This window comes from Onychomys torridus, chromosome 12 (genome assembly GCF_903995425.1).
Source record: "Onychomys torridus chromosome 12, mOncTor1.1, whole genome shotgun sequence".
Classification (NCBI taxonomy): Eukaryota; Metazoa; Chordata; class Mammalia; order Rodentia; family Cricetidae; genus Onychomys; species Onychomys torridus.
Genome location: NC_050454.1, coordinates 74,787,942 through 74,815,073, shown reverse-complemented (window position 1 = coordinate 74,815,073; position 27,132 = coordinate 74,787,942). Strand labels below are relative to the sequence as shown.

The following is a 27,132-nucleotide window of genomic DNA, read 5'->3' as shown; positions in this document are numbered from 1 at the left end:
TCCAGCCCAGTTCTTTCCCCTGTGTACAGGGTTCCTCTCCTGGCTGCCCCCTCCTCCAGCCCCCTCCCAGCACTGCTCACTGCGCATCTGCCCCTCACTGCTCACTGCTCATCTGCCCCTCACTGCTCACTGCTCATCTGCCCCTCACTGCTCACTGCTCATCTGCCCCTCACTGCTCACTGCCCCTCACTTTAGGCTTGTCACCTTCCTAAGCATTCCCCACACTCCTTTTTTGAATCTGTGCCCTGCATGATGTTCTATTTCTCAACACAGACTGAATTGAATTACTAGGAACCAAAGAGAAACGAAACTGAAACCAGAGTCTGAGCCGACTGGGAAATGCAAGAGGGAGGGGAAGGGAAGGAAGAGGAATGAAGGGATGTGCAACAATAGCACAGCTCTGGAGGTCACTGAATCCTCCCTCCCTGTTCACCGCCTTCTCGCGCTACAAAAACATGGTGAGCCACAGACACCATGCCTGATTCTACCTGCAAGAGCACCAGCATGGACAGAGTCTGGCCACAGACCTTGCCCTCAGCCTGGAAACAGAGGTCAAGACCCTGGGACAGGGCTCTCTGTTCCTTAGGGAACACAAAGGGAGCCTGGTGTCTGCCCTGCCAGTTCCCAGGGGAAGGCAGCTCAGCAAGTCCCTAGGTTCTGAGGAGAGGTGATTCCTTGAACTGGGGGAAGTTCTTGGCAGAGCAGGGGTCTTCTCTGAAGAAGGGCAAGGGGCAGCTGGGCCTGCTCCACTTCTCCATGGAGGAGCACCTGTCACCTTCACCAGCCCTGCAGGAGCAGTGTGCTCAGCCCTCAGGACCTGCTGTCATAAGGGAGGTTGGCAAGATTCCTCTGTGATTCCTAGGATGTTTTTTTTCTGGCCTTCCCTGCATGAGATTCTCTGTATAGCAAAGGGACTACAGCCCCCCTCCTTCCCTTACACAATAGAGGTTTGGTTCTATCCAGGCAGGCCATGGGAACCCTGGACTGCAGCTGGGGCAGGGTCTGATACTGGCAGACACTCTTTCGTCACAGCAGACTTTGGGGGCTGGTTGTCAGGGACAGGATGGTGCTGACCTGAGGGAGTAGAGGTGGGGAACCAGTGACTCCTGTGGGGCAATGTTATCTCCTAGGTGGTGCCAGTGTGCACACCCATAAGAGTCCCATAGAAGGCCACCATGTCTGTTCATCTTCAACCAGGACAAGTTAGAGGCTCATAGCACAGGGAGGTCTGCAGGGAATAAACCAATGGGAAGAGGGAGGTGGCGGGGTCTGAGAGTAAGGTAAGGACCAGAGGGGGCCTGCTGCCACTGACACAGCTTATGGGAGTCCTGGTGCAGCTGGAGTGGCCCAATGCAAAGGGAAGACTAGGCTATGTTCAGCTGAGAGGAGGTCAGGCTGTTGGAGCAGAAAGTGCAACACAGAGCTGGGCTGGTTCTGAGGAAAGCAGGCAGCCATCTGCAATTTCCATACCTTAGGACCCAGCCAAGGGCCCCTAAGGGTGAATTTTGTTTCTGACCTTAGTTTGTGGGTGGGGGAGGCCATCTCACTAAGCTTCCGTTATTTTTTTCCCCCACTGGGAAGGGGAGGAGCCAGCACTGTTGAAAGAGGTCTGAGCCAGGAAGCTGAACACTATTGCTGAGCAGTGAGCCAGAGCGGTGAGTACAGCACAGGATTCTGTGCAGGGTTAGGGATGCCTCCTCCAGCTCTTTATAGACCCTGGTGTAGCAGGAATCTTAGAAGGTCTTATTAATAAAATCAAACCTGAGGCCAGGTATTGGGGTGAACGCTGGAAGATCAGAGAAACAGAACAAGCTACAGCTTCCTCACCTTGCCAATTCCTTAGCTGATCCTGTTTCCTCAGACTGGAAGCCTCTGAGTCCTCATATCTGAATGGATCTCAGCTGAACTGCTGCACAAAAGCCTGAAAGCTTAATCAGCCTGGTGAGTGCTGCAGGGCATTTCTTGGTGCTATTACAATAATGGGGACAGTGACAGTTTTTATGTCTGGTGTGAAGGTAATAGGGGCTGCAAGCTCAGACAATCTTACTAAGTTTCAATTCTCCCTGGGAAGGGGAGGAGCCAGCATTGTTGAAAGATGTTGAAGCCCAGAAAGCCAAGCTCTCCACCACTAAGCAGGAGACTGGTGAGCGGAACTAGGAGTGGGGGGTACTGCCTAGCTCAGGGATAGGGGTGCCTCTGGGTTCCTTGTAGATCCTGGAGGGCAATGTGGGACGTTTGTCAGTGCTATTAAAATAGAAGTGTCAGTGACAGCACAGGCAGGGCTACTGGTCTAGACATGGGGTCCCACCCAGCTGCTGACTTCAGGGGACAGTCTGAAACAGACCTATAAATCTCAATATCTCTTCTAGATGGTGGCAGCAGGAGAGAGTAGGGTCCTGGGGATCTCTGGGGTCTGGGGCTAAGGCCTAGATAAGAGATTTCAGATCCCCTGCTGCAAAGGCCAGAAGCCCATGGGAAAGCAGATGGAGGTCTCTTGTTAAGGGTGAAAGGAAGTCACATGATTCAGGGCAGGCTTTGAAATGCAAACAGGAGACTCCTTTGGGGACCCTGCTGGAAGGGCTGACAGAGGATCTGTATAGAGAAGTACATACCCAGGGTCTTCCCAGTCCCCCACCCAGGAGCTGTCCTGGGTGGTCTGAAGCCTTACCTCTGCTCAGAGTGCAGGGTGTCCCACAGACCTTCCATTTCAAAGGTTCAATTGTAGAGGAACATGGAAGGCAGGAACTTGGGAGAAGAAAGGGCTCTTGAGTCTCTCTGTGGACATTTTAACAACCAGACAGGCCTGGGAAGACTCCCACTTTAATATCTTAGAGTTTTCCTGGACAGGCAGGATAGCGAGTGGTTAGGGGTTCTAACAGTGAAAGGGCTGAATCCTATTCCCATGCTGCATCTGTTTCCAACTGGGCTGAGGATGCTTTCCCAACAGGATAGAAACCTAGGGGATCCCTGCCATTGGGATCTTTGTCCATAATAAATGGTATATGGCACATGAGGGCCACTGGCAAATGCCCACTGCCTACTGTAGTGTGGAAGTGTTGCTAACCATCTCAAGGACAGCACAAATGGGCACAGGTATGCCTCGATAGCAATGCTTAGAGAACAGCATACCTGGTTACTTGTGTATGTCTGACCACGACCTTTAAATATGGCAGGAACCTGCATGAAATGTGGTGGGGCTGCCCTGAGGGTCTCTGTGCAATGGGCTTTGCAGTAGAGAAGAGTTAGGAGGTGTGGAAGTGCAGATGCCCTGTGCATCTACCATAAATGAGGTGCTGCTGGAGCTGGGGGTTTCCTCCCTTTGACTGGAACAAGATCTAGATGAGCAGATGTCTTCCTCTTGGATTGAAAGTATAACGAAATACCTAGCCACTGAGTGAGCAGAAGTGAGTGTGCCCCCTGAAATTGCTCTGAGATCTATCAAGTCTCAAAGGTAACTCAAGAGTTACACACACTTGTGGTTTGCAGACACCACCCAGGGGTTACATACCAGAGAAGGAAATAGAAGAGAAAATACTTCTCCAAATCCTATTATAGATCATGTGGAATCATTTGTCATGGGACACAAGCCCTGGGGACCAGTGATTGTACCTGATGGTGCAATAAGACCAACTGAGACAACCATGGAACAATGGACAAAGCTCAAGTTGAGGGTGAAGGGGGTCTTCATTCTAGAGTCTGAGATCTTCTGAAAATCTGAGATCTTTCCAAAGGCAGGGGAGGTAAGAGTTGTGTCTGGACAAAATTCTTTGATTGACAGACTCCATGAGTACCTTTAGAATTACGCCTCTTTTGTGATCCCCCTCCTAACTCACACAAAGAATGCATCTCACCCCCTCTCCAGAAGAGGGAATGATGAGGTGCTGCTAGAAGCACAGGCCACTGGGGTGGACAGAGAAGGAAGGGCAGTTCTAAATATTGGCATCTCTTTTGTGTTTCTTAGTCAAGGGCCTAGCCAGTGGCAGTGCTTCAAGACTATTCTGAACCAAACCCTTTACTTCTACCACAAATCCACCTGGAAAAATATGAGGATGAGTTCTTCATGGAAAGTCAATAAGAAAGAGATGACTTCTGCATCTAGTCACCTGAAACCACATAAACATCCTAATACTTCTAAGGACAGCCAGGCAATGGTGAGCTGCTACCAAAAGCATTCCCCATAGGACATGAGCTGTGTCCACCTGAGAAAAGGGTGGATCTGCAGTTAGGAGTGGGTGTGGGGTGCTAGAAAGGAGTGAAGGCTGCTGCTTCTCTGATAAAGTGACTTTCTTATCTTTTGAGGGCAAGATGGAGATCTTGGTCAGCTGCTTACTTCGCTTGGACCAAGCTGAGAACAATGACTTATCTATCTCCTTCATTGAATGTTGTTACAATCTTGGCCTGGGAAACCAGGGGATTATTGGGGACTGGCAGAGCCCTGAGTCCTGAATGTGATAATTGTTCCTTCTCTATATGATTCAGTCTGCAGTTATACCCCTGTGAGGTCTTATTGTGATATTACATCCCTGGAGCTGCCATGTGGTATATTTTCATTATTGTTGAGTTATGAGAATTCTTTATATAGTCAGGTACACATCTTTGCTCAGATACATGCTTTGTAAATATTTATTCCTTGACTATGGCATGTATTTACATTTTTTCAACCAGATGTTTAGTATTTTAAGTAAAATATAGTGAAATGATCCAACACAGCTTGGCAAAAAGTCCTTGCTTCCTCTGCAATGCCTTTGCACCTTGTCTACACCAGTTCCATGTAGTGACTTTCAGGGTTGTGTATTCTGCTCCACTAATTCCTGTTCTGTCATGTAAAGAACACTATGCCCTGTTGCTGCTGTTTTTTCAACATCTTGGGACCAGAGGCTGCCACCCTCTCTCTTTGTGGTCCTTTCAGAGTAATTGCCTGTTGGAGCAAAATTTAAGCCATTTATATTTAATGTGATGTTATTGGTTGAGAACACAGTGTTGTCTGCTTTCTGTGTTGTCTTTGTTTCCCCCTTTTTAAATACTCTTTACCTTTTTTGATGAAACACTGTATTTTGTGAATGCAGTCCATGTTCTCTGTTGACTGTTCTTTTGGTGTTTTTAATGTCCTTTTTAAATTTTGATAGGCATATAGATAGCACCTCTGGGTGACACAATACCACTTAATGTGTAGGAGATATAATTAATAGAAATATGATTCCATGTGCCATTGTCACTCTCTATCCTATCTGTCATGGCCTTTATTTTCTATTAACCAGAAACCCCAGAATGCATTGCTGTTGTTTGTGTTCAGGCATAATTTAAGTATGGTCAATTCATAAGAAACAATTGCAGTCAGCACTTGTGGCCTCTGATCCACTGTATGGATTCAGAATTCTTTGCACACAGAATGCTTTTCACAGTTCTTGCAGTGCTGGTGTGCTGAGGATGAGTTTGTATTTTGCTATCTGAAAAACTTTTGTGTATTTAGTAATCATTTGTATGATTTCATGAAAGCAACCCAGGAGAGAAATTAAGAGTAGGCAGGCAATAGGTTGCTTTGATTGAATCCCAAACTGGCCATTACATGTTAGCAATGTTGCTTAACTCTCCAACTCTCAGTTCTCTTGTCTATATTATAAAGCTTAGTAACAACAGCAGTACCTGTCCTAACTGCCCTATCAGGTGGGTGAGGAGAGAGAACATGTGCAAAGTGATCAGTGCCCTCCTCAATATTTACCACTAACATAAACTCCCATCCTGTCTCATTAAAAAAATCCAAACTAGCTAATAACCCTTAACATAAAATACAAACCTCCATGATGTTGATGGATCTTTCTCTGTCCTGCCTGCTAACTCCCAAATAACCACTCAGAGACTTACTATTAATTATACACACTCAGTTGATAGCTTAGGCTTGTTACTAACCAGCTCTTACAACTTAAATTAACCCATATTTCTTATCTATGCTCTACCATGTAGCTAGACCTTTTTTCAGCATGGCATAGTCATCTCCTGCTTCCTCTGCATCTGGCTGGTGACTCCACCCTCCTTCTTCCTCACACCCTCTTTTTGTCTGCAAGTCCCACCTAACTTCTACCTGTCTAGTTATTGGACATTTAACCCTTTAGTAAACCAGTGAGAGCAACAAATATTCACTGTGTACAGAAAGATTTTTCCACAACACCACAGCTTCTTATAGGATGTTTATAGAGCAACTGCCAAGTTTTGGCTTGGAGACACACTAGTCCCAAGCATACTCCAAAGCCATTTGTATATAAATAAATTATTCCATTTCAAAAGATACTTTTACTAGATAGATAATGGTGGTGTTTTGTCAGTAATCCTAAAACACTATGTAATGGATATATAGCTCAGTGGTACAGCATGTGATTAGTATGTATGAACACCTGGGTTCAATTCCCAGCACTAAAAAAATAAGTAAGTAAAAGTCACCACATTGTCTCCACAATTGCATTCTTTCTGCTAAAACAAGCAAACAAAACAACAGCTGTTAAGCTGGCTTTTGTTCCTCTCAACCTAGAAAATTAATACATATATATTATTTTGTGTGCATTTGGTATGGGTGTGTATATGGGCACCATGTATATGCCTGATACCTGCAAAGTTACAAGAGGGAGGTCTTATCCCCTGTAATTGGAGGTACAGATGGCTGTGAACCACCATGTGGATGGTGGGAACCAAAGCCACATTCTCTACCAGAACAAGTGCTCTAAATGCTGAGCTATCTCTCTAACTCCTCTAGCTACTTAAAATATTTTACTTTTGTTTTATGTGTATATGTGTGTACCTGCAGTTATGTCTGTGTACCACATGTGTGTGGTGCCTGAAGATGCCAGAAGAAGGCATTGGATCCCCTACAACTTGAGTTACAGGCAGTTGTGAGCCACCTGATGTGGGTGCCTGAAGATGAACCCGGGTCCTCTGCAAGCACAGAAAGTGCTCTTAACATCTGAGCCATTTTTTTTCCCAGTTCCTTTCTGGCTAGTTTAAAAATGCCTTTTGTTATGACTAGTTTGGAACAGATTGATTCTAATGGGCCTGGGATGTTATTTTTTGTGTCCTGTGTCTGAGTTTTGTTGATTTTCTTAGATCTTTATGGTTGTCACGAAAATTGAGGAATCCACATTTATTGTTTCTTCAGATATTTTCTGTTCATTTATCACTGTCTTGAGGATTCTGACACTGTGTATAACTGGCCTTGAATCAGCAGTCTTTGCAGGAGCACTTCCATGAACTCACTCTTGCTTTGCCCTCATCTAGGAGCCTATGAACAACCTCTGCAGGCAGTATGAGGAGAAGGTGCGGCCCTGCATTGACCTCATCGACTCCCTGCGGGCCCTGGGTGTGGAGCAGGACCTGGCCCTGCCTGCCATTGCAGTCATTGGGGACCAGAGCTCAGGGAAGAGCTCTGTGCTGGAAGCCCTGTCAGGAGTGGCCCTCCCCAGAGGCAGTGGTGAGAGTTCATGCTTATTGCCTTGCTAGGCTGTGGACCTGGGGCTCAAGATAGAAACAGATCCCTCCCAGTTTGGGCACACAGCAGAATGAAGGTCAAGTGGTCTTTCTCCTTGACTGTGGGCAGCCTTTCCCCTGAGCAGGCCTGCAGGTTCTTCCTGCTCTCACAAGGGCCCCAGTCTCAGTGGTTAGGGCCCCACCCATGCAGCTTCTCAAGCCTTCCTTCAGCCTAAGTTAGCTCCTTTCAGCTCTGTATCCAACAGTCACTATAGGTGTTGGGGCTGAGCCCATGTGCTGGGGGTGGGGCAGCTTTCAGTCCATAGCACTGTCCCATTGTACATTTGCGGAATCTCAGTTTGTAGAAGATCGACTAAGTACCCGTAACTATATGTACATGATTTCTTTCTGAGCCCCTCCTGTGAATGGCCCATCACCTAAGCACATAAAGGTTGGTGCTCAGGTTAGGGATGCTGTTTGAGTTTCAAGGCCTAGGAGGTCAGTGATGGCTCAGTGAGGCTAGAGCTGAACTGCTCTAGCACTGTAGGTGAGATGTGACAGGCAGATAGGAATTGGCAGAAGTTTGTAATAGGGGACTGTAAAGCTGCCTGAGGGATGTAGTGAGTGGGTGTGTAGAAGCCATGGAGGGGTGCTTCTTATTGGCTTGTCCCTCATGGCTTGCTCACCCTGCTTTTTTATAGCATCTAGAATCACCTGTCTAGGGCTGGTACCACTGACAGAGAGCTGGGCCCTCCCATATCAATCATTAGTCAAGAACAGGCCTCACAGCTTACCAACAGCCCAGTTTGACAGAGAGGCATTTTCTCAATTAAGGTTCCCTCTTCCTAGATTACTCTAGCTTGTTTCAAGTTGACAAATAACAAACAAACAAACAAAAAATCTCCACAACCTAATAAACACAAGGCGGCATGTTGTTGGTTGTTTTTATTCTTTACTCTTTTGGGGGGTCCCACCATACAGCTCCCAAATAAATACACATGGAGACTTATTACTTTTAAATGCCCAGCCTTATCTTGGCTTAACTTCTAGTCAGCATTTCTTAACTTAAATTATCCCGTCTACCTTTTGCCTCTGGGCTTTCTCCTTTTCTTACTTCTGTAATCTTACTTTCATTCTTACTCTGTGGCTGGCTGTGTGGCTGCGTGGCTGCGTGGCTGCATGGCTGTGTGGCTGCGTGGCTGTGTGGCTGTGTGGCTGGCCCCTTCTTTTCTTGCTCCTTAATCTCTCTTGCTTTCACATCCTTCATTTTCACCTTCTACTTATTCTCTGTGCCTGCCAGCCCCTCCTATCCTTTTTCCTGCTTTGCTATTGAACGTTCAGCTCTTTATTAGACCGATCAGGTGTTTTAGACAGGCAAAGTAACACAGCTTCACAGAGTTAAACAAATGCAACATAAAAGAATGTAACACAGCTTTGCATCATTAAAACAAATGTTCCACAGTGTAAACAAATGTAACACATCTTAAAATAATATTTCATAACAGGACATCACATTGTGAGGAAGAAGGAGCCTCAAGCAGATGGTAGCTTTCAAACTACTAGAAATGCACAAAAGTCATCCAGTCCCCAGTACATAGGCCTGGGTTCAGCCTGGACTTAAGGCATCAGGGCATGAGACCAGAGAGGTTTAGGTTTTCAGATGAGTGTCATGAGATAGAGCCACTTGTCTAAGGCCTTTCATGTCAAAGCACAAGACTGATATGGCTGTTGCGTCTTAGGTATCGTTACCAGGTGCCCTCTGGTGCTGAAACTGAAGCAACTGGAACAGGGAGAGGAGTGGAGAGGCAAAGTCACCTACAAGAAAACTGAGGTTGAGGTCTCAGACCCCTCACAGGTGGAAGGGGAAGTCAATAAAGGTAAGTACATGCCCACATTTGCTCCTCATTCTGGTCAGGCAGTAGAGAGGGAATCCCCATGACTGTTCCCACTCTCCAATTTCTGGGCCTTTCTGTTGCTCAGATTCTAATGGCTCCCTTGGGTGAGGGGTTGAAAAGGCACAATGTCAATAGCACAGACACCAGGAGTCCATTGAGGGTAAATAACTAACTTGTTTATTCAATAACGAGGAAGGTCTTATATACCCTTCTCCCAGCACCCAGTCTGTGTGGTCTTCTCTCATTAGCTGGGCATGATCAAGAACTCTGATATCAGTCAGGAACTCTGATAGCTCCTGTTGCTAGGCCCTCAGGCAGACTCCAGGTTGGCTCATAAGGAGTACATTATGTGCATGACTTGGCAGCTGGTCTGAGCCAATTTCCTCAACCCTATGGGCCTGTTCTACTATACCTTTCCACATTTGGACCCTTCCCACACTTAGGCCTATGTGATCTAGAACATTGCCATTTAATTTCATGACCTCATTTATGGTAAGTGGCCCTTGGAACAAATAAACCCTATTACACATTGTGTTTCCAGCTTACATTCTTAATCAGAAGAAAACATCTCAAACAACTGACTGCTGAGCAGAGCAGGGCAACTTTAGATAATGACTTGATGCAAAGTTTCTATCCTAGCTTCTGTTACTAAGGGCAAGGGGGCAAATGCCATGTGTGGACAGACACCTGAATCCATGGCGCCTCATAACCAGGGTAAGCTCATATTCCTCATGGATGTCCATTCATGCTTGAGGGATTCCCTGGGCTGTCACCATCCTTATGGTGCACATGTGGCTCTTCCCTGACAGTGCCAGAAGGGTCTGAGGAAGAGTGTCCCTCTCTGCCCAGAGCAACTTCCTCACCTTCTGGTGGATAGGAAACAGAAAGAACTACAGGAAGGGGCAGACATAATATATAAAACACCATGGCCTGCCCATAGTTTTCTACTACTTTTAGTCAGAGCCCATCTCCCAAGCTTCTGGAACCTTCCAACATAATTTCACAGACAACCAATCTTTCAAAACAGAAACATTTCATATCCAAATCACAAAATATTTCCCCAGAAGTCTCTGTATTAAAATGTGCCCGCTAAACTTCACTGTTTCTTTTTCCTCTTCCCAGCCCAGAACTTCATTGCTGGGAATGGGCTGATGATTAGCAGTGAGCTCATTAGCCTGGAGGTCAGCTCCCCAAATGTCCCAGACCTGACCTTGATTGATCTGCCGGGGATTACCAGGGTGGCTGTAGGCAATCAGCCTGCAGACATTGGATGCCAGGTGAGACTCTAGACGCCATTCTGACCTACACTGGGATGCAAGGGGCACTGGAGTGTGTCCAAGGATATCTAAGAGGCACTTGAGGAGGTGGGAGTGAGACTGAATGGCCAGGATTCACTACAGAGGGTTGCAGTCCATGGAAGCCAGGGCCTTAAGCAAGTGAATGGTCATAGCTCCTCACTCTGGATCCTGTTTCCATGACTAGGAGTCAACACCTTATTTCTTACAGATCAAGAGACTCATCAAGACATACATCCAAAAACAGGAGACCATCAACCTGGTGGTGGTCCCCAGTAATGTGGACATTGCCACCACAGAGGCACTGAGCATGGCTCAGGAGGTGGACCCTGAAGGGGACAGGACCATAGGTAGGAGAGTGGGAGATAACAGGGTGTGGGTGTGCTAGTGGGGACACAACTCCTGGATCCAGATGGACCAATCTTACTTCACACCCAGGATCCCACTGAGGCAGGAAGAAGTGACCCCTTCATTTCATCTTCCTGGTAGGAAAGGCATGAGGAGTCAGAGGTGGGCAAGAATGGGGAGGACATCATATTTGCTGAGACTCACTGGCTTAGGAGCCATGGTAATGTCTACAGAGTGTAAGGATGAACAGTTGTTGTCTCTCTGGGTGGTGGCCATGGAGAGGTGCTAGGAAGAAGCCTGCAGCACTGCCAGACTCCCCATTGTGATGCTAATGGACTGAACCTCTGAAACTGTAAGCATGCCACCTCAATTAATCTTTTCTTGGAAAGAGTTACTGTGGTCCCAGTGTCTCTTCATAACAATAAAAACCCAAACTAAGACACAGTCTCTCACTGAGGGAAGTCAGGGCAGGAATTCAAACAGAGTAGGAACCTGGAGACAAAAGCTGGTGCAGAGGCCATGGAGGAGTGTTGCTTGCTCAGCCTGCTTACTTTTAGAACTGAGGATGACTAGCTCAGGGATGGCACCACCCACATGGACTCTTCCCCAACAATCACTGATTAAGAAAATACCCTACAGGATTGCTTACAGCTCAATCTATGGAGGCATTTTCTTTCTTTTCTTCTTTTTTTTTTTTTCTTTTTGGCTTTTTTGGTTTTTTGAGACAGGGTTTTTCCAGCCCTGGCTGTCCTGGGAACTCAAGTTGTAGACCAGGCTGGCCTTGAACTCATAGAGATTTGTTGCTAAAGTTTTCCTGGTCCTGCCTGGCTCATGGTCAGGACAAATCTCTCTCATCCGACAGTCCTGCAGCTGCTCAGACCCAACCAAGTAAACACACAGAGACTTATATTATTTATGAACTGTATGACCATGGCAGGCTTCTTGCTATCTGTTCTTATATCTTAAATTAACTTATTTCTATAAATCTATACCTTGCCATGTAGCTCGTGGCTTACAGTACTTTACATCCTGCTCCTCATTGTGGCAGCTGGCAGTGTCTCTCTGCCTCAGCCTTCCACTTCCCCAAATTTTCCTCCCTCTTTGTCCCTCCTATACTTCCTGCCTGGCTACTGGCCAATCAGCATTTTATTTATCAATCAATCATCCACAGCAGAGATCCAACTGCCTCTACCTCCTATGTGCTGAGATTAAATACATGAGCCACCATGCCCTGTTGGAAGCATTTTCTTAGTGGAGGATCTCTCCTCTCAGATGACATTAGCTATCCAACTTAGATGGGAAGTAGCCCTTGTCTGCTGGTGGCTGGTGAGAGCTATACTTCCTGCTATTTTGGGGTGGTGTATGTCCTCTGATCTCTGTCCTGTAGGGATCTTGACCAAGCCTGATCTGGTGGACAGAGGGGCTGAGGACAAGGTCATTGATGTGGTTCGGAACCTGGTGTACCACCTGAAGAAGGGCTACATGATAGTCAAGTGCAGAGGTCAACGGGATGTCCAGAAGCATCTGAACCTGACTGAGGCCCTGAATATGGAACAAGCTTTCTTCAAGGAGCACCCACATTTCAGGTGCCTCCATCATGCTGTTCATGCACTAAAAATTGTTGGTCAAGAGCAGACCTAACCTGAGGAGTGTGTGTGTGGCAGGGGGTAGTTTGTGCATGCACATGCACAGGCACCACAGTGCACATGTGGAGAACAGAGGACAACTTGTGGGAATTGGTGGATCCAGGGATTGAACTCAAGTGGTAAGACTTGGAGGGAGGTACCTCTACCCAGTGTATGAAAATCTGGATCTGTATACTTTGTGTATATTCATGTGTGTTATGCATTAGTGTATGTACTTATGTGTTATTGGAATTTTCTCAGGGGCCTGCCCTTAGAAAATCCTTCCTAGAGTCCTAGGGAAGACGCTGTGTCTGGCGTGGGGTTATCTGAGGGAAAATAATCTATGTACACTTATGTTTCTTATGTCTGTTTACTTTATTTCTCTCTAACAAAATTCTATCTACACTGCTTCAGTTCCATCGTGATACTCAATTCCTTCTGTCCCTTCTTTTTCTGTCCTTTCATAGCTTTAGTAAGCTCCTATGCTTTCAATCTCATCTTCGTCTTCAATTTCTCCATCCATGCCCATTTCTTCTCTTCCCACTCTCTTGACCTGACCCAATCCTTATTCTCTACAAAAGATCTGCCTTGTTCCTTTCTCTCAGGCCATGTGACTCTGCCCTACCATCTACAAAAACTCTGCCTTGTTCTCCTCTCCTCTGGCCAGGCAACTCTGCTTGGACCGGGAATTCTGCCCCAGCCTTCACTCACAGCTGGATATGCAAAAATCCTTTGTTCTGAGTCAGAAGTTCTGGATGCCATTTGGCCAGTCTGGGGAAAAAAGTCTGAGCTTCATTTGCACAAGAAACAAAGCTGTGCATCTACAGTCCACCTGTCTCCTAGGCTCTATAGGGTGTTAACTAGTAGATCAGCAGTAGGTCTGAGAAGCTTATACTGTTTGCCATATGGTCTGGAAGTATATGACTGCACAAGAAATTCATAGCAAGGAACAGCTGAATATTAAAAGCTGAATTAACACCAAATATTCCTTGATAAATGACTTCCCTCTAGAAAAGATTCCTTGATCTTTCTAGGTATAGCTTTATTGTATATAGCTGAATCTCTATAATATATTCCATGTATAGACTATATGGATGGGTGTGTGTATACCAAAATGTGTATTATGCATGGAACCGTGTGTGTGTGTGTGTGTGTGTGTGTGTGTGTGTGTGTGTACTCACATATCACACACAGAAGGATATGTGTGTATATTTGTGTGTCACACATAAGGTGTGTGCATGTGTATTCATGTGTATCACACATGGAATGGGATATTATGCCATGATAACATATCTGTAGTTATGTACACATGTTTTGTGGAGAACAGATTTTACTCTGATTATTAATGAGCTGAGGAGGATTACTGCAGCCCACTGTAGAACTATCATAGCCGGTTTCCCTGTATCATTGTACAAAAGCTTCTCTAAGTACTCCATGAGAACCAATCTCAAGGTACCCATTCATTAAAAGTACCCAAACTGGCTGTGGCCTCCCCACATCAGGCTGCAGACTTATGTTCTGGCTCAGTCTAATGGGATCCTCTCTCTTGTTCCCTCAGAGTTCTTCTGGAGGATGGGAAGGCCACAGTGCCCCTTCTGGCAGAGAGACTGACCTCAGAGCTCATCTCACACATCTGTGTAAACTGGGGTGGCTGTGTCTGCATCAATCTGATTTGTGACTGGGATGGTCCCTGGGCCCACAAGCTGGTCAAGATCTCTTTGCACAGACATGTTGTATTTGGGAGTTGGTGACTCCAGCAACAGAAGGCTTTGTGCTGGTTCCTGCTGCTGTCACCCTTAGGTTCTGGGTGGCATAGCTGTCAGCCCCTCATTCTGGAGCTGATCTCGAGAGCTTGAGTTCAAATGTGCTCTTCAGATAGAAGCCATGTTCACTTTTATTTGACTTGGTGGAGTCTGCATCTCAAACCATCTTAGTTCTCCACCTGGAGTCCTGAGAATACTCAGCACATGTGGATTTAGTGTCTAGATCTGCATGAGGACTAGCTGTGGAAAGAAACTCAGCAGTGACCCTCCTCTGGGCTCCCCCTGTGTTCAAGGTCTTCTTGCAGCTCTCAGGATGCAGGTGGACATCAGGGCACCTGCACAGCACCATGATCGTGAGTGACTCTCTCTGGACCTCCTTGATACAGACAGAGAGGCAGGCCTGTTCTTGCTGAACTCTGTGCCTTAAGATGCCCAGGGACAGCAAGTTGCAGAGATCTGTTGAAAATAACACAAGAGTTGAAGGGTCTCATGTTAGTCCAGCTGCTTTTGTCTCAGAAGCTAATATTAGGTACTCTGTGGAGTGCCTCTGCAGAGAGTTTATGTTTCGATGTGTAAGGAACTGTCTCTAGGTGGTTCTTTTAAGCAGGAACCATGTGTAGTGGGTAGTTTACAGAGTTGTATGCCCAGGGCAGGTGTGTAAGTAGACCTGGGTGGAGAGAGTTCCTCTAAAGCACTACTGTGCACCCAGGAAGCCTTCAGAGGCTGCCAGAATGTCACAGGCATGGGCAGGAAATCCTGTTTGCCAAGGCTCACTTGCCAAGGAGCCATGAGTGAGGGGATGAACAGCTTCTGTCACAGCCATGTTTCTGAGTAGCTTTGGTCCTCCTTTGCATTCCCAGTCTGTATGTTTCTGACCCACTTTTTTTTTCTACTTCAGAAATCGCTCCCACTATTGGAAAATCAAATAAATAAGAGTCACCAGAGAACAATTGAGGAGCTACAGAAGTACGGCATAGATATACCAGAAGACAGTAACGAGAGAATGTTCTTTCTGATTGATGTGGGTATTGCTTGTGACTTCCCATGGAGGATTCCTACATCACTGTCTTACAGGGATCTCTTCTATATTCAGTCTTCTAAGATGGACAGAAACACATTCTGTGCACCACTATGAGAAGGACCAGCACTAGTGGATGAAAGCAGGGTGGGGCTGGTGGGGACTGGGGAGCGTGGAGGAAGGGGCAGGATTTCCAGATGCCAAAGACATTTATCCCCAGTATTTCATGTGGCTCAACAACCAATGCATTTCCTCTACTTACCTGATCCTTGTATGTGAATTATCTCCTTCACAGAAAATTAATGCCTTCAATAAGGATATCACTGCTTTGGTACAAGCACAGGAAACTGTACCAGGGGGAGGCAGTCGGCTGTTTACCAACCTGAGAAATGAGTTTCTTAATTGGAATAATTATATTGAGGAACATTTCAACACAAGTGAGTGTCCATTTGGATTGGTATACTTTGCCCTGGCCAGTGGGGTTTCAATGGAGGCAACCCACCTGTGGGAGCGAATGAGAGACAGAGGACACAAGAGACGACAGCAAGACAGTATTCTGATCAAGCTGCCAATCTTTATTTTCCTCCACATGGCTTATATAGCATAAAAGGGGAAGGGCCAGGAAGGAGGGAAGGGGAAGGGACGTGGAAGGTGTGCAGAACGTGGGAGACGTGCAGGTCGTGCAACTGCAAGAAGTCGGCTAAGGTCACTGGTCAGGGGCCATTTGTTCTGTTGCTAGGCTACCTGACCGTGGAATGCTCTTTACATTCGGTTGCCATGGCACCTGACTGTGGAATGTTCTTATCTTTGGGAGCCTCTGGTTAGCAAACAGTTGTTACTGATCTGGGGAAGGGCAGTGGGCTTATGACTTGTTCTCTGGCTTAGCTAGTAATTTCCATGGTTCATGTTTGGTTCCTGAAATCTTGGTCCCTAACAATACTTGACACTTCATTAACTTGAATCTGATTGCTACAGGCAAAAGAAGGTCTTGCCCGTAGTTCAAGGTCAAGGCACCAGAAGATAAGGTGTCTGGTGAGGGCTCCATCTCTGCTCCCAAGATGGTATCATCTAGCCTGGTCCTCATGTGTGAAGGATGAGAGCCAGCTTCCTCTGGCCTCTGTTCTGAGGATACACATCCCATCTCTGAGGGTGAGGCCAACATGTCCTGGTCACTTTTTAAAGGCCCACCTTTCAGTGTCAGCACAGTAGAGATGAAATTCAACTTATGAACTAAGGGGACATGGTCCTCCCACAGCAGTGATTCCAGGGACCATCATGGACCTGGGATTTGGGGGAGACTTTGGAGTGTTATGTAGGGGATAAGAATGGCAGGAGTGTGGACACAGGAGCCACATTTGCTCTGCTTTGAGTCATAGAACCCAAGCTATCTATTCTTGATTCTTAAGGACATCTAGAAAAAAAGTGCAGGTTGATCACCCTAGTTAATTCATGGCTTTTAGAAGAATCTATGCTCCTTGAATAGAGAGCATAAACATGGTGTGTGGTCTGGGTAGACATGGATAGACAAAAAGCACAGCCACAACTATAGGGCTGGAGATAAGGAAGAGTGGAAGGGGCTCATTTCCATGAGAGTGACAGTTCCTCAAGGTGACAGAAAGGTGTCAAACACAGGCACTTTGGGTCATAGCATAGGCCTGTGATATGCTAGAAGTCAATGGCATGCCCACTGTAAATGAGTTCTATTGCATGTGAAATTCCAGCATAAACATTTCCTATGGGACCACTTTGCCCCCAAGACAGGATAGCACACAGTCAGGTCTATAAGGGGAGCCTTGGGAAGGTTCTGCTCCTGATGGGATCTCTCTCACAGAAGTTGTTCTGGAAGTAAGGAGAGGAACTAAGCATCTTGCTTCATGTACACTTGGGCCCTCCAGGTGCTTGTCTGTTCCCACACACCCCTGCCCCCCACTGCCTCCTCCCACAGTGTGCTTTGACCCTTCTCTGGTCAAATCCAAATTGACTCATAAACCTTCATACACAAGGTTGTTTTGAGATCATATATTCCCCTGGTTTCTTCTTGCTATATTCTGCTGTGGTCTCTGGCTCTGCATTCCACTTTGTCTCAACTGAGGGAAGTGACCTTTGACACAGTTTTCTTATTGTAGTTTTAAAGGAACATATTAAGATTTATCTCATTTCATTTTTTTTTCTAGGTACTCATCTTTTCAGAAAGATCAGAGTTGGCTTAATTAAAAAAACAGAACAAAACAAAACAAAAAACCCTGAAAGATGGTTTCTGTAAAAACAATTCTTTCAACTCTAGGTTCTGCTGAGATAGACAGCCAGATCCAAGTATTTGAAAATCAGTATCGTGGCCGGGAGCTGCCAGGGTTTGTGAACTATAAGACATTTGAGAGCATCATCAAAAAACAAATAAAAGCCCTAGAAGAGCCTCCTGTGGTTTTGCTATACAAGGTCACTGGTGAGTACTATACTGAGTCACTGGGGAGTGCTGTGCAGGGTCACTGATGAGCGGTATACAGGGTCACTAAGGAATGCTATGCAAGACCATTGAGGTTCACTAAGCAGCACTATATAGCGTCACCCAAAGTCACTGTGGAATGCTGCTGTCACTCTTGCTATTTTATTTCTGGAGCAGGAGACGTCAGCAGCAAAGGCAGCTCTATACCTCAGAGCTGTCCTCTAGGGCTGGGTCTAAGTAGGTGGCAGGGTTTCTGTGCTCTTAGATGCCACTGTGGTGTTCAGGAAGTCAGTCCATTCTGACCCTCTGGGCACAAGGATTTGCTGTCAGAGGGCAGAGTCACCTAAGCTCCTAGACCCTTAACTGGACTTCTCAAAGAACACAGCCAGAGTCCTTCATGCAAAGTGAAGCTGGTCCTTACCCATTGCAGTGGTCCTGCCTCAGTTACCTCTCTGTTCCTCCCTGTCTCCTGGGCTCAGTGCCAACTCACTTCTGCTATCCTGCTGAAGCCCTAGTTGAACCTTGACTATCTCCTGCATTTTTGGCTACCTGGAATTGGCACAGACACCACAGGTCCCTAAAGACTGTCTCTCAATATAGCAGCACTCAGGGGCCTCCCATTCCCTTGGCTGGCCCTCTCTAAATCTGGGTTCTTGCAACCCTCTCCTCAGGTTTGGTGATAACAAAACTTGGGAACAGGCTTCACTGACATTGTGTAATATGTGGAAATTAGAGAGGAGGCAAAGGCTTTGTCACTGTGGGGTTGGGGTGTACCTCCCTCCTAGCACAGAGTTGCAGCAGAGAACCTGACACTACCTTCAACGTTGGGTGTATGTGAGGAGACTGAGGCAAATGGAAGTTTTTTTAAGTGCAAAAATGGGGAGGATTATATATGATTTCAGATCACAGGGACTGTAGAGGTAGCTCATTCAATAAAGAGCTTGCCTTGAAAGCATGAGGGCCTGAATCTAATCCCTAGAACCCACATACAAAACTGAATGTAGTAACATGCACTTATAATCCCAGCAGTGTGGAGCCAGAGATGGGGATGTTGGGGGTGGATCTGAAGCTCACTAGATAGTTACCTTATCCTACTTGCAAGCTCCAGGCCAGTTAGAGAGCCTGCTTCTTTAAAAAAAAAAAAAAAAAAAAAAAAAAAAAAAAAAAAGTTAAACAATGCCTGAAGATCAACACCAGAGGTTGTGCCCTGGCTTGTATCAGGTGGTCATGTCTACAACCTGTCCTGCATGACATCTAGGCTTTAATGACTTACATGACGATTGTCACAGACAGAAGTAAATTCTCTAGAGTAAAGGAACTAAAGTTAACTTTCCAACTTCTGTAAATGGCTCTTGGGTTTATTTCAAGCAGATAACTGGGCACTTAGTGCTCACAGACAGGAATGAGATAGAGGTAACAGGTTTTTGACAAGGAATTGCTATATTTATAATTTGCTAGAAATATCCTCTGAAGCTAGTTAGGATACAGGGCATAATCCATGCCCAGAGATAGTGAAGTTTCAGGTACTTGCAGAGTTCCTCAGCCGCAGAACACACCCTCCTCTTCACAAAGAGAAGAGGATAAGGCAGAGAGGGAACAGAGAGGGAATGTGTTTTTAGCCATATTAATCTCACCCTCCTCCCCCAGTCTATACAGAGTACAGATGGTCTTGTCAATATTGAGCTTTTTTGTCCTCTTTTATCAGATATGGTCCGATCCGCCTTCACGAAGATTTCATTAAAGAATTTTGGTGAATTTTTTAACCTCTGCAGTGCTGCCAAGGTAAATCCAACATATTATTATTTTAAAAATAAAATAAATAAGCATGATTTCTTGGTTAGGGACCATTTCAACTTTCTTGTGTCTGTTCAGAGAAATGAAGACTCAAGTTTATGTTTGTGTCTTCAAGACAAGGTTATGATTCTTCTGGTACAGCAGACATGAGAAGGGAAAGAGGGGAGAGGGGATGAATTCAGAGGTGAGACATTGAAACCCACAGCCCAAAGAGCCTTGTTAGGCAGGAACATGGTTCCATATAGAGGAAGTGAGCCTACTCCAGCTATCCCCACAGGAACATAAAATATAATAAAATGGGAGGAACCTGTCTGCCATTCTCTGCATTCCTTGACAGATGTTTACTTGTGACAAGTGTGTAACAAGGTCAGCCTGACAAAGGGTTTGCTTTGGCTTACAGTTTGAGGGGATACGGTCCACCATGGCAGGGAAAGAAGAGTGTGCTGCTCAGCTCCTCCTCCAGTTTATTCAGTCCAGAACCCCAAGCCATGGGATAGTGCTGCCCTCAATAGGGTGGGTCTTCCCATTTCACTCAGTCAAACCTCTCTGGAAACACCCTCATGCTCAGAGATTAGTCTCCTGAGTGGTTCTAAATCCAGTCAAGTTGGCATTGAAAATTGACCATCACAACACAAGACAACCCACACCTGGCTCAGGCATCCCCTGGTCCCCACCCTCAGCTGGTAGGATGGCATAGATGAGCTGAGCAAGGGGTCCAGGGGCTGTTCCCCGGTGATACCTGTGTTTGTTCTTGTTGGGTGGCCTGATGCATGTGGACACATCGGGCATCCTGTGTTCTTACTCTGTATCATGTGTTTCTTGATGGTTGTTGTAGCAAGCTTCCTTGTTGAAACATCTTTGGATCTCCAGCCCCCAAATAATGACACAGAGACTTATTACTTATGAAAGCTTGGCCATTAGCTTAGGCTTTTTCCCAACTAGATCTTATAACTTAAACTAACCCATTTTTTATTAATCTACATTCTGCCTTATGGCGTTACCTAATCTCTGTACTGCCCATTCTGCTTCCTCCAAGTCTGGCTGGTGACTCTGCCTTTCTTCTTCCCAGAGTTCTCTCTGTCCCTGGAAGTCCTGCCTAACCTTTTCCTGCCTAGCTATTGGCCATTCAGCTCTTTATTACACCAATCACAACAACACATCTTCACATAGTGTACAAATATCCCTCAACAAGCTGTTGACTGCTTTTCTCTCCTTGCAGTCCAAAATTGAAGACATCAGATTAAATCAAGAAAAAAAAGCTGAAAAGCTAATTCGACTTCACTTCCAGATGGAGCAGATTGTATACTGCCAGGACGAAGTTTACAGGGGAGCCCTGAAGGAGGTCAAAAAGAAAGAAGTCGAGAAAGAAAAGAATAATTTTACCTTTCAATATAACTCTCAATCTCCTCAAAAGGACTTGTCTACCACTGAGATGAGCCAGCACCTGAATGCCTACTACAAGGTAAGTGTGGGAATGGCCCAGAGCTGAGCTTCCAGGCCGCTTCCTCTCCTTCAGTGTACTTTTCTGTGTAGGGGCATGTGTGTAAAGTATCCATCAGCAGATTCCTGAGGCCAGGAGGATTCCTTCTTCACAGGAAATGTTAACTGACCACCAGGGGCCTCAGCCACAAAGGGGGTTATCTCCCAGGGTCAGCTGGGATTCTTCATCTCCATAACCCACTTCTACAGCACTAGCCCTAGACAGACCCAGCTCAGTAGGGGGAGGGCTATTTTCTCAGCCTTGTGTTTGCTGTACTTTAAACAGACTTTGTCTTTCTGGGGCTTTAGCAGAGTTTTTAGGATCTTCTTGTACCTCTTAAGTCAGTTCAGATCTTTATTAATTTATTTTTTTAAGGTGAGATTTCATTTTGTAGCCTAGGCTGCTTTGTCACTCACAAGGCCCGGGGTGGCCTCAAACTCCTGGGGGTCCTCCTGCCTCAGACTCTAAAGTGCTTCAGAATTTCCTTACACCTTTAACCTATCTGGACTTCTTAGCCTTTAGCTTCAAGCAGCCTCAGGTATTGGCATGTGTCCTTGGAGAATGTTTTGGTCCTCACTCTGAAAGGCTCTGTGGCCATTGTGCCTCTGACCTGTACACTGAGTTTCCTAGTTACTGTGGTGCTGCTTTGGTGGCCTTTCAGTATGTCAAAGGCAGTGTGGTCCCCTTGGGACAGCTCCTGTGTCTAGTGCACCATACAGCTTGGCCTCTTGGCACCCCATGGCTTATTTATCTTCTTTGCTTTAATTGTGGTAAAGCATGCACAACACAAAACGTTCCGCTTCAACTACTGTTTGGTGCAGCAATTTAGAGACATTAAATTTAGAGTCAATAAAAATCCCATTGCCACTGTGCCCTTCCAGAACTTTTCATCTGCCACAAACAAGATTATCTCTACTAAACACTGACTCTAGTTCTCTCCCACCTCCAGCTGCTCCCTTTCTACTTTCTATCTGGGAGTCTGACCACTCTAGGGACCTCCTTCCAATGTAATCACATCACAGAGTATCTGTCCTTCCTGCTTGGCTTACTTCTCAGAGCATAATGTCAAGTTCCCTGCATGTTGGAGCAGAAGTGAGGGGTTTGTGCCTGCAGGTATCAGTCCTTCTTTCCAGCTGTGGCCCTGCTCTCACCCAAGGTGTCCACATCTGGGTGTCTGAGGCCCTCACGCCTCCTGAGAGGCCACCTGCATCCCTGATGTCTCTCTTCTCCACTTCCATTTGGAGATGAGCCACATTCCAGCTGACTTTGGTCCTAAAGTACACCTATGCTGCTGTAATCTTACAATTTGTCCCTGAGCTGTCAACTAGGTACTTGTGATCTGTCTGACTTCCTGATACTTTGGTGTTCTTTGATATGGTGAATTGGCTTAACCATCCTCAGAAGGTTATGCTCATAGTATCCCTGCATCCTAGGAAAGGAAACTGAGTTCCAGAGAAGTACTTGCCTTGTAGAACCACCAGTACTGCGTTTCTAGGACACCATCCTGTCTAAGTACAGGGAGAGTTGGGAAGACTGTAGGGCTGGGAGAAGATCCTCTCAGGTGGAAACCAACTCCTCTCAATCAAATAATTCAGAGCTCTGCCAGGGACTTTGTAAAGCCCTGCTCCCTGGGGCTGCAAAGTTGGAGACTTGATGAAGACAATTGAGCGATTCTGTCAGTAGAGATCTGCCATTTGGAAATGGAGTTGGGCTATCTGTGGACCATCTTCTGGCTCATTTTACCTGTATCTAATGGAGGTCCATCCATCTGATGGTCAGGGAAGCCGGTAGGGCAGAGTCCCAGCAACCTGATACCTGGCCAGGTCATGATCTGCCTGTATACTGAAGGGGCTGAGACCAGGCCAGTTCTGTGCACCTGTTAGGGTCTCTTCTCTTGGAAACCTGGATCCCTCTGGCACTCACAGCTCTTTCTTTCTACTTTCAACCCCTCTGTGACCTGCCCCTCCTCCTAGGAGTGCAGAAGAAGCATCGGGAGACAGGTCCCTCTGATCATCCAGTACTTTCTTCTACAAACATTTGGGGAAGAGTTGGAGAAAGCCATGCTTCAGCTCTTACAGGACAAGACTAACTGTAGCCGGCTCCTGGCTGAGCGGAGTGATATTACAGAGAAGAGGAAATTCCTGAAGAGGCGGCTTTCAAGGCTGGACCAAGCTCGGCACAAGCTTGCCAAATTCTCCTATTAATCAGGCTTTCCAGCCTGCCCTGCATGTTAGTGGCATGGTATGGACCAAGGGTTGCTTTGAGGGAGAAATACCTCAGTGCACACTCCATTAGACTCACCCCTTTACTGTTGTATCGTCTGAACCTTTTACTTGTTACCATTTGGAGTTCGCAAATTAAAAAAACAACAACACAAAAACCCTTTGATTTTTCCATTTCAATCACACAAAAGCAGCTGCATGGGATTGAGGCAATGGAACTAGTAATGAGACAGACTTTAAAATAAATCTGTGTCTGTCCGTGTCTGTCTGTGTCTGTAGGCTGAAGAACAACCTTGGGTGTCAGTCCTTAGGTACCTTCTACTTTTTTAGCAGAATCTCTCACTGGCCTGGAACTTCTCCACATAGCCCTCTTAGCGAACCCCTAGCCCCCAGAAGATCTCTTGTCTCTGCGTCCCATCTCACTGTGACTGAGATAGCAGATGTATATCACTGTGCCTGCCTGGCTTTGTATGTGGGTTCTGGGTATTTGAAATCAGGCCCTCATGCTTGTAACACTGATCCATCTGTCTAGTCCTACAAAATGACATTTCTTAAAAAATTATGGACTATACTGTAGCAGGAATCTTAAATGGTCTTATTAATAAGATCAAACCTGAGGCCAGTTATTGGGGTGACCACTGGAAGATCAGAGAAGCAGAATAAGCCACAGCTACCTCACCTCACTAGTTCCTCAGCTGATCCTGTTTCCTCAGGCTATAAGCCTCTGAGTCCTCATATCCGAATGAATCTCAGCTGAACTGCTGCTAGAAGCCTAAAAGATTAACCAACCAAATGCTTCTAGTTTATGGTCTTCACACCTTATATATCTTTCTGTTTTGCCATCACTCCCTGGGATTAAAGGCGAGTGTCACCATGCCTGGCTGTTTCCAGTGTGGCCTTGAACTCACAGAGATCCAGAGGGATTTCTGCCTCTGGAATGCTAGGATTAAAGGTGTGAGTGCCACCATTTTCCCAGCCTCTATATCTAGTGGCTGTCTGTTCTCTGACCCCAGATAAATTTATTAGGGTGCACAATATTTTGGTGAACATAATACCACATTTCCCCTTTTTTTGTCTAAAATTAAAAAAGCTTATAACTAATACAAGAAAAACTATCCAATAAGTATATACTATATATACAGTCAAGAATTACATTAACAATGTCTAGTCCATTAACACTTGATAGATTCAGATAAAAACTCCATTATATATATTTTTGACAATGTCCAGTCCAGTAATATTTGATAAACTCAGACAAAAAAATTTTCACTACTTATCCTATGTAAAACAAGTAGTTCTTTTTTAAAAGTATGTTTTCTTTTCATAAAAGATTCAGTAATCTACGTTTTGTCATTTTTATATCTTTCCCTTTTTCTTTTTAGAATAGATTCAGTGATCTACCCATTTATCCTATTATTTCTTTATCTTTTTTCTCAGAGTAGATTACCTCATATCTATATTATCTTTTTTCTATTTCTTTTTTTTTAAACAAAACCACTGAATTTAATCTCCATGTTCAGCATTTTTCCTGACCATTAACAATTAACAACTTGTAACCAACCATTGTAAACAATGACAATATCCAAAACTCATTAAACAACCAAAAACCTCCCATCCCTTGGGAATGTGGGCATCGTTTTCTTAAAACTACTTCCTGCTTTCTGGGGGTGAAGATATCTTTAGGGAATCCTGAAAAGAAAATTTTTGGGTTAATTGTCAAGTCCTGTATCATTTGTCCAGTCGCTGCATAATGAGAAAGTGCAGGGCTTGTTTCAAATCCTTGTTCAAGAAGTCTGTCAGGCTGGATCATCTCAGCTAGCCATCTTGAGTGTAGCTCAGGCCTGAGCTGGGGCCCACAAGGCCACAGGCAAGCAGCTTTTTCTTGAATTCGTACCACAAACGTTGGGTGCCAAATGTAGCAGGAATCTTAAATGGTCTTGTTAATAAGATCAAACCTGAGACCAGTTATTGGGGTGACCATTGGAAGATCAGAGAAGCAGAACAAGTCACAGCTACCTCACCTCACCAGTTCCTCAGCTGATCCTGTTTTCTCAGGCTGGAAGCCTCTGAGTCCTCATATCCAAGTGGATCTCAGCTGAACTGCTGCTAGAAGCCTAAAAGATTAACTAGCCAAATGCGTCTCAGGGTTAGGGTTAGGGTTATTGAAAGTGAGAATTTAGGAGACTTTGAGGCATCCTTCTGTGTCTCAATTTTCCTTCCAGCATGACAGTCAAGCACAAATGCACATAGAGAATTTAACGATAAAACTTGATCTGGAGACCTATAACAGCTTGGGAAAGACCTTTAAGCAGCAGAGTGGAAGAACAGGCATTTGAGAAAGCTACCTAAATTTACAAATAACTAAGGTCTTCCCACAAAGCTTTTCTACAGCGCCACCTAGTGACAGACATGTGAAACCTCACCTGCAAAATGGGATTCACTTGGGAATGTGGCTTCCAAAACAAACCAAAAGGAATGTGTCTCTCTGGTGATTAGAAAACAGAATCCTGGGTGTTTCCTGACTCACTGCTACCTCTCTTCCTATTGAAGGTTTTGCTTGTATTTTGAGACACAGTCTCACAATGTAGCCCAGCTGGTCTTGACTGACAATCCTCCTGTCACAGCCACTGGCACCCTTGGTGAGTACAGAAGTGTACCACTGTACTAGTTCAAATGGTGTTTGAATGCTCTGAAAATTTTCTCACTTCCTCCTCCTGTGGATACTGTTAATAAGAGTGTACAGTCATGGGAGAGCTTATACTGTGTGGTGACATTTTATTTGTGCTTTAATAAAGTTTGCTTGGAGATCAGTGGAAATAGCAAACCATTTTAAGTAAACAAGAAGGCAGGCAGCACACGCCCTTAATCCTTTAGCAGGCCGAGTCTGTTTGTTCAAGGCCACACTAGGGAACAGAGCCAAGCGTGGTGACACATGCCTGTAATCCCAGTACCAACCATAGAGGCCTAGAGGTCAGGACAGACAGACAGAAAGTGATGGAGCTGTGTAGGAAGAGGAAGTGAGGTAGCTGGGCTAAGATAGCCAATGAGAGGCAGAACAGTAAGGCATATAAACCTGGGTAGACAGGAAGTAACTTGCATTTGGAAGCTGCAGAGTTGGTGAGGTAAGGTCGGCTGGTGGCTTTCCCTATTTCCCTGATCTAAGGCTTTCACCCCTATATTTGGCTCCGTGTTTTTTATTTAATAAGACCATTTGGAAATTCGTCTACAATACTATGTGCCTCTCATGTCACATTTAGGCTGTGGGTGAGTGTGCATAGGGGCAGCTGTGCTCGTCTGTCTCCGTGTGGCCAGGGCTCAACTTTGGTATCTTTCTCTACTGTTCTCCACCTTACTCTTTGAGACAGCCCCTTACCAAACTTGAAGTTTGCTCTTCCAGTTAAACAGGCCGGCCAGCAAGCCCAGGGAATCCACTTGTCTCTATCCCCACCTCCCCCCAGCCCTGGGATTAGAGATGTTTGTATTTTCATACCTGGCTTTTTACATGGGTGCTGGAGATTCAAACTCAGTCCTCATGTTTTCATAGCAAGTACTTCCCCCACTGAGCCATCTCCCTAGCCCCTGAAGAGCCTGTTTTAAAAAACTAAATCACAGTTCTCAGATGCTGTTGTTTGGTTTACTGACTATTTCAGCTGCTTCCTAGAGGGGCCTTCTCTAGAGGCTGGACCACTAAGCCACATTCGTACTGTACAGGTGGTAATGCACCAGGACAGGGTTCAGGACTCGGGAGTACTTCAGAAGTGATCAAGGTAAGTGAGAGTGGGAGGCACACCAGGGCA

General features: G+C 45.6%; 1 protein-coding gene across 1 annotated transcript; it reads left to right on the top strand.

Moving 5' to 3' along the window:
• The first annotated feature begins 364 nt into the window (after positions 1 to 364).
• On the top strand, positions 365 to 23,517 carry LOC118594072 (interferon-induced GTP-binding protein Mx1-like). The gene is made up of 14 exons (XM_036203860.1): positions 365 to 1,655; positions 3,962 to 4,151; positions 7,264 to 7,456; positions 9,192 to 9,329; positions 10,470 to 10,624; positions 10,854 to 10,992; positions 12,378 to 12,576; positions 14,174 to 14,252; positions 15,277 to 15,399; positions 15,692 to 15,833; positions 17,681 to 17,839; positions 19,545 to 19,621; positions 20,853 to 21,095; positions 23,087 to 23,517. Exons 2-14 carry the CDS (start codon positions 4,044 to 4,046, stop codon positions 23,315 to 23,317), a joined length of 1,986 nt encoding a protein of 661 aa, XP_036059753.1. The 5' UTR covers positions 365 to 1,655; positions 3,962 to 4,043; the 3' UTR covers positions 23,318 to 23,517.
• Positions 23,518 to 27,132: the final 3,615 nt, after the last annotated feature.